Below are 7,182 nucleotides of genomic sequence, written 5' to 3'. Positions count from 1 at the left end.
GGAGACTCTGAGGGTACAGGGAGGGCAGGTTCCGGAATCCACGTCAGTGCTGACGGGCTCGCGTGCTGTCTTCCGCTCTGCCTAGGCCTTATTTGGAGGCGCTTCCGCTGCGTGGGGTGCTGGCTGGCACATTTGCTAGCTACTCAGAGTTCCTCCTGCCTGGTTATTTTTAGGCCCTGAGAAAGGGGAGCCCGAAGCTTCTCAACTACCCAAGAAGCTTTGTGCTAATAATCTGGGGACCCAGGAGTCCTTAGGGACTTGTGGCCCCAGTCGGGGACCTTAGACCGGGGGACGGTGGGGATTGAGACGTGGTGAAGGGTAGTCTTGACCTTCTTTACCTGGCCATCCCTGGGTGGCCAGTGAGGCAATAGAGACCACTCCTAGCATTGCTCTACATAAACGCAGCTCAGACCCTGTGGGCAGGTGCTCTGAAGCCACATCGGAGAGGCCTCCCCCTGGGCTCCTCTTCAGGAGCCGGTTCCTTAGGACCCAGGCACTAGAAAGGATCAGAGCACTGAGCAAACCAGGACTGCAGGACTTTACATCTAAGAGGACTACTTGGCCGCCTGTGCCCATGCGAAAAGCCAAGGAGTGACAGTTTCTGGGCTCTTGGCACGATTCACTAGCTGCCCCATAACCTCGTGGGCATTTAGGGAGCCATGAGGAGCTGGCACCTCTTCAGCCCCCTTCCTCCAACACAGCCCCCCTTCCCAAGGCCATCACAGGGAGGTGAGGGTAGGCTGAGGAAGGGAAAATCCATCAAGCAGAAGATTCTGGAACAAGTCCTAGAGCCAATGTCACCTTGTATATTTGCTCCCATCTGGGACCGGCCCATGGGAAGCAGCGCCTGGGGATGAGAATGGGTCTAAGGAGAATACGGAAGGATAGAATTTTCCAGAGCAACAGGAACCCTCATGTGGTGGAGTGCAAAGCAAACGGGTTAGATGCGAAGCTTTTGTAGTCAGTCTTTTTGCCACGTTGGGGCCAGAAGGTGGAAGAGAGGTCACTATAGAGCTTTGCCACAGAGGCCTCCAGCCTGCCTAGAGGCAAGGCATTATGGGAAGGGCTAGAGCACCTCTGAGGCCCCTCTCAGCAGCGTTTGCATTAGTCACAGGTGGGAATGAGCAGACAGAAGCAGGTAAGGCGGGGCATCTTCCGGATTGTAGGGGTGTGGGTGTTGATAAGAACACAGTACCTGCTGGCAGCTGCTCCTGCTGGCTGCACCCCCAGTTGACGCAGAAACTTATTGTCCTCATGTGTCCTTCTTCCCTCACATTCCCCAGTCCATAGGAGACAGGAACCCGAGATCTGCAAGACCCGGGTCCTGATCCCATCAACACCACTACCATCCACAGAGATCACAGTAGCGATTGCTGTCTTTAGCACCACCAGGACAAATGTCAGTCACAACCATGACCATGCCCACCACCCTCACCTCACTAGCATCATTACCTCGACCACATGACTATTTGTTGATGTTTCACTATTGCTGTTGGTAGCCTTCACCGCCATCACCAGCCTCACCGTCATCACCAGCCTCACCATTACTCCATCACCTCACTGACATCATTGCCACTACCATTGTGACATCACCATTGTTATCATCGTTAACCTTACTGCATCATCATCACCATCACAATCACCATCATCACCCTCATCACCAGTTTAATCTCCAGTTCTATGTCTATAAACCAAACTTTCAGCCCCAACTTTACCCGTCCCCAATGTTGTACCGGTCATAATGGTGACCACCATCATTCTAAGTCCCACATCTCCTAGGGCGAGGCAGTTCTAATGATGGCAGGTGGAGGATGGCAGAGAGTACTCTCAGGATTACTTCTGACAAGGTTGCTAAAAAGGGTAGCCTGGTACTGAGAGGCTAGGACAGTCAAGTCACGCAAGGAGGGCCCAGGAAGATCTCTCTAGAGGCCCCTCCATTTGGGACTCCAAAAGAAAAAAGTGCCTTCAGGTGGTAGCAGCAGCTAAGGATGGTTCTGGGGCCCCCCGGAAAGACACCCACTGGGGGAACATCCCGGAACTGATGCCAGGAGAGCAGAGTTGCAAGCCCTTCCTGACCTGTAGCATAGCAGCAGCATCCTGTAGGCATCCTGAGTCTAGTTCTTCACTACAGATAGGCTCATGATCTTTCTTGCCAGGCATCATGAGCACAGCGCTCCAAAAAGCTGCAGCAGAGCAAAGAGACCTGAGAGAGATCCATGGAAAGGCGCCTGTCCCCACAAGGGTTCTGAGTCAAGGCAACACTCACTACGGACTCTCCTTCAGAATGTACGTGGTGCCTGCTGGAGTGGGGCCCGCTGGAGCAAGGCTCAGGATGCAGATGAAGTACAGCCTTTGCTGGCCGGCTTCCTATGCCAAAAGTAGATAGCAATTTCCGTTATGAGTCTCTCTAGGAGGAGGAGGAGGAATCCTGGGTAGCCAGGAGTCCTGGGTATCTCTTAGCACAGTTATCCCACAGAGGGAGGGCCGGCAGTGGGGGTTGGCGGGGAGAGCTGCCTCTGGACACACACTGCTTTTCCCAGAGCTTTGACTGCAGCAGTTGTGTCTCTCCCTTCATATGGAGGGTGTGAGGGTCTATGGTGCTCTATGTGGCTTTGTGTTTTGTTGCAGGTGGTGAGGACAGACAGGGACAGGGAGGTTACAGAGCTGGCTGCGGATGCTCAGTCACTGCTTGAGGACAGTGGTAAGTCTGAGTAGGGTTCAGCCCTTCAGACTCAGCACCTACACTTGCTGCCTGTATAGGCAGGGTTCTAGGACCTCGGGGCTTTCTCTACCGGCACCTATAGGTTCTCTCAGCCACTCAGCTCATAGGAAGCTCTCCAGCCCTGGAAGGTAGGGCCTCTGTGCACAGACTGCAGTGTATTGTGATACTGACATTTCACGTGACCTGTGGGAGACGCATTGCAGAACACAGGCACCAGTGCATACACAGTTTACAATTAGCCATGGTGTGGTCTAGGCTGGGTCATGCTTTGTTACCAAATCTCACCAAAGCATTGGTGGGGTTTTTGCTTTGTTGTTGTTTGTGGTCTGTAGCTAGGGTCTAGGCTGGGCTCTACATGCCCTTCTCTGGGCGTCCGTGGACATGCCCCTCCTCACTTACCATTCACCCACCCATGTTTGTGGACCCAGGGGGTGTGCATGGCCACCACAGTTCCCTGAGCCTACTGTGGTCACTATACCAACAAGCACTATCCCTATCCTGTCTCTGCCTGCTAAAAAGGATGCTGGGGGAGGGGGTGTGTCAAAGGTATGGTGAAGGAATGAAGGGAGGAGGTTTGGGTGAAGGTATAAAAGGAATCTATATGGGGACATACTCCTTTTCTAGCTCTTAACACTTTGTGTGTGTGTGTGGGGGGGGTTCCTAGGGTCTCCACATGTCCCTCAGGGCCAATGGTCTGCATCTTGAATCCATTTCATATTGAGGTCTGAAGGGTTCTGTCTGGAGAGGTCCAGCCAGGTCTGTGCAGTCCGAGGGTTTTGGAAAGGAGGGACCTCCTAGCTTCCCAGCCAGACTCCTTGTGTGGCTTAGGCTGCCCCCTGCTGGAAGTTCTGGGAAATGCAAGAACGCTGAAGCTGGGCCGGCTTCTGGTGATTTGCTTAGGTAATCTGACCACGCTCACGCTTCCCTCCCAAGTTTACACCACTGATAGGACCACCATGGACTGGGGACAGGAAGCACCTATCATGAGACAAAGGGAGTCAGTACTGGGCCCTACAAAGCAGGGAGGCAGGCCTGTTCAAGATGAGCTCAGAGAGGCTGCAGGTGGGAGGGAACCTCTAGATCCCAGCTACAAACCGTATTTTGTTCCTTTTCTTTCACTGTTTCAAGTTGTTTTAAAATCGCTGCCTGTTAACTCTGTTCTTCCCAGGTGACTCAGGGGCCAGGGAGTCGGATACTCCTGAGCTGGAGAACTGAGTTAAGTCCAGCCTCAGAGGACCATGCGGAGGCCAGGCACCCAGGGCAGGGCAGGGCAGGACCAGACAGGATAGGACGAGAGTTGCCTACCTACCACTGAAGTGGAGCTGGACTGCTACAGAAAAATAAAATAATAAAATAAAATAAAATGAAATATAAAAGTCTACAAAGCTGGGTTTTTAATTCTTTTTATTGAAGAAAAGAAAAGGAGAGAAAAAATAGATTCCCCACCCTGCTTCTTTCCAGAGTGGTCTCAGTCCTGTCCCGGGGGCTCTGGGTCAGGACCATGCTCTCTGCCTGGGTCTGGGAGGGGCCCAGGGTCCTGGAAGGGAGTGGGGGGGTCTGGCTGCTTCCCAAGGGGTAGGGGGTGTCTAAAAATCGGAGCCAGGCTGGTGGGCCGCAGGCAGTCCTCTGCAGTGGTGGCTGAGGTGGGCATCCTGGGGACGCTGGCCACACCAGGCCTGTCCATGTCCACAGCCGCTTGCCTGCCTGCCCGGGGTTGCCCAAGGAGGGCAGAGTCTGAGGCACCATCCGGCCTCTGGATCCCTGTGCCCGCCGGCCATGCCACCTCCTGTCCTGTGTCTGGCTCTGGTCCCAGCACCGCGGGCCCTCTGCCTGGCCGCCTCTGAGCGCCCTGAGGCCGGGGCTGGACCCGGCCCGCCACCGCGAGCGCATCTGTGCCCGTCCTATGGCGGAGCGGGCAGAGCAGCATCCCACCTCCTGGCCCGGTGTGGGGCCACGGCCCGCCCGCTCAGACCTCGGTCTGGAGGTCGATGATGTCCTGGCCAACCAGTGGGATGGTGGCACCCGCCTTCTCCCACTCCACACTCCGCAGCTCCAGTGGAGATGGGGGCAGTGGCTCCAGCTCCTTCTTTACCCAAGCGGGTGTCCCATGAGGCTTGCGGAGGCTCTCCCAGGCCCTCTTGTTGGGAGTTTGCTGCTTCTCTGGCTACTCAAGGTGTAGGCAGGGCAGATGTGAATGGGGGTGATGTCACAGGCAGAAGAAGAAAAGAGAGGAGGGCTCTTAGGAGGGGATTCCCAATGAGAGCAGCAACCCACACGTCCCACAGCCTGAGTCCCGGAAGTAGCTGCAGTTCCCATGATGTCTGTTCCCTGTGCTATGGGGAAGGACAGTCTGGAAACTGCCAGACAGAGCGAGGCTCAGGAGCCTCCAGCCCTGCTCTTTGCCCGTCTGAGAAGGAACAGCTAGCACAGGGGAAGGCCACCCAAAGAATCCAGGGAGTGAGGGTGTGAAGAAAGTGGGCAGAAGCCCGTGGTGGCTGGAGCAGAGACCATGCTTCTGACCTTGCTGTCTACGCCTGGCACCTCCTTCTCCTTCTCAGCCGCATGCTGCAGCTTCCGGTTCAGGTCCTGGAACATGTCCTGGTGTCGCTTCCGTGTGTGCATGATCTTCTGTGGGTTGGGGCCACGAGTCCTGAGCCAGGATGGGTATCCACAGCCACCCCTTTGCCCCACCTGCTGTCGGCCCCTGACTTGAGCCCCTCCCCAGTTCCAAGTTGCTGAGATGGCCCTAGGACCCAGCTTGTCTGTCCAGAGAGAGGCACCTGCACTTACCTCGAAGTCCAGTTCTGCATACCGTGATTTCCGCCGCTGCAGGAGAAAGGGGTTGTGTGCATGGGCACTGTGCTCCCTAAAACTGCCTAGACCACAAGTCTGGCCTGACAACTGGGGAGACACCAACCTGCCTTCAGGGGACATACTGAAGGTGCACCAAGTTCCCAGGTTGCCTGTTCCTAAGGGCCAGGCCCAGCTGTGGGGCTGCTGAGACTAATGGGAATGACAATGATGTAATGTGGATGGGTCTCAGTGTCCTTACTCCAAGGCCGCCCCAAGGTCTCTGTGAGGAGTGAGGACTTCTCTCCCTGCTCTAGAACTGTTTACCCCTGCCCTTCCTCTGCAGTGTCAAGTTTCGCCAGGCTACACAGGTCACATGGTTAGACCCCCACAGTGAATTCAGGGTACTGGTTGCACCTAAGAAGTTGAAGGCTAGATGGTGGTATATCCTAGTGTGGAGCAGGGCTTCCCTAGCCTCTGCCCCTTGTCCTAAAGGCTGAACAAGCACTAGGCTAACCACAGATTGTTACGTGTTTCCAACTATGAGATGGGATTGCATAAAGATCCTGAGCCAGCCTTACCCACTTCTGACATACCCAGAGCCTATGGGCAAGGAAGTGCCAGCCCTTGGCTGGGGATCCACCCATCTCTGCCTCCACGGACTCTAACCCATCCTTACCTCCAAGGAGCTCACTGACAAGGTGGCCACATTCTCATTCTTGGTCCCAGCACCTGAACTGGGTCCTGGGTGGGCCGTAGGCTCCCCTGTGTCCCCCAGGCTGGGAGGTGCAGGCTCCAGGGAGGGTGGTGGGGGTATGGGCTGTTGGGGTGGAGGGGGTGGTGGAGGAGGTGGTGGTGGGGGCTGGACAGGGGGCACCTCAGGGGGTGCACCACCTGGGGCTCACGGGCAGGTGGGCTTCGGGTAGGGAAGCTGGCGTCAGGCGCCATGCTAAGGTGGATGAGGCGGGTTTGGGGCATCTGGTCAATGTTGATGCTGTATTTGGGTTCCTCCTTGGGTTTGGGCCGGAGTGTGGCCGTGGCCGTGGGCAGGATCACGTAGCTCGTGTCCAGAGCCTTCTCCTGGGCCCGGCTCAGCTCAGAGTCCAGTTTCTTAAAGATGTCCCCATCGCCAATAAAAGAGGACTTGGGGGCCTTGTCCTTTTTAAGGGTGAGTGAATGGTTGGGGAAGTCAGGCAGTGGCCCACCGGGGTAGCGGGGTGAACCGTGCAGGTGCAGCTTGGACACATTAGCTGGTAGGCTGTTGAAGGTGGGGGGTGGGCCCTTGGCCAGCTTCATCTTCTCCTCTTCAGGCAGTGATGGTCGCTTGAAGGTACCTGTGATAGTCGCCGTGCGGCAGGCTGCAATGTCTTTGTTCAGCACTAATGGGGAGCATCAGGGAAGACAGCAGATAGGAAAAGGGGATCAGAGTGGTAAGGATGGTCTACAGCAGCAGGGGCTCACCCTCGCCAACACTGCTGCCACCCTGGTCTCCACCCACAGCAGCCCCGCCATCCACTCCAGACCCATGCTGGCACTTAGACGAAGCTCCTTTGCTTTTTCTAATGAGGCTGGCCCACGGTGGTTCCTCCCAAGACAACCAAAGACTGTCACTCATACAAGGCCCATCATGGCGATTCTGAAAGGCAGGTGAGGGCACCCTCTAATGGAAA

General features: G+C 55.9%; 1 protein-coding gene across 1 annotated transcript in view; it reads right to left on the bottom strand.

Annotated features, from left to right (window-relative positions):
* Window positions 1-4,109: 4,109 nt before the first annotated feature.
* The window catches only part of Adgrb1 (adhesion G protein-coupled receptor B1), a 71,568-nt gene continuing 68,495 nt past the window's right edge, over window positions 4,110-7,182 (bottom strand). The window contains 5 exon segments of the mRNA XM_032916582.1: window positions 4,110-4,886; window positions 5,243-5,350; window positions 5,513-5,548; window positions 6,192-6,412; window positions 6,415-6,891. Of these exon segments, the coding sequence (XP_032772473.1) occupies window positions 4,689-4,886; window positions 5,243-5,350; window positions 5,513-5,548; window positions 6,192-6,412; window positions 6,415-6,891 (1,040 nt within the window). The 3' untranslated portion in view covers window positions 4,110-4,688.

Source organism: Rattus rattus, chromosome 1, assembly GCF_011064425.1.
Source record: "Rattus rattus isolate New Zealand chromosome 1, Rrattus_CSIRO_v1, whole genome shotgun sequence".
Lineage (NCBI taxonomy): Eukaryota > Metazoa > Chordata > Mammalia > Rodentia > Muridae > Rattus > Rattus rattus.
The sequence above is the reverse complement of the archived record's forward strand: the minus strand, read 5'-3'. Positions and strand labels throughout refer to the sequence as shown.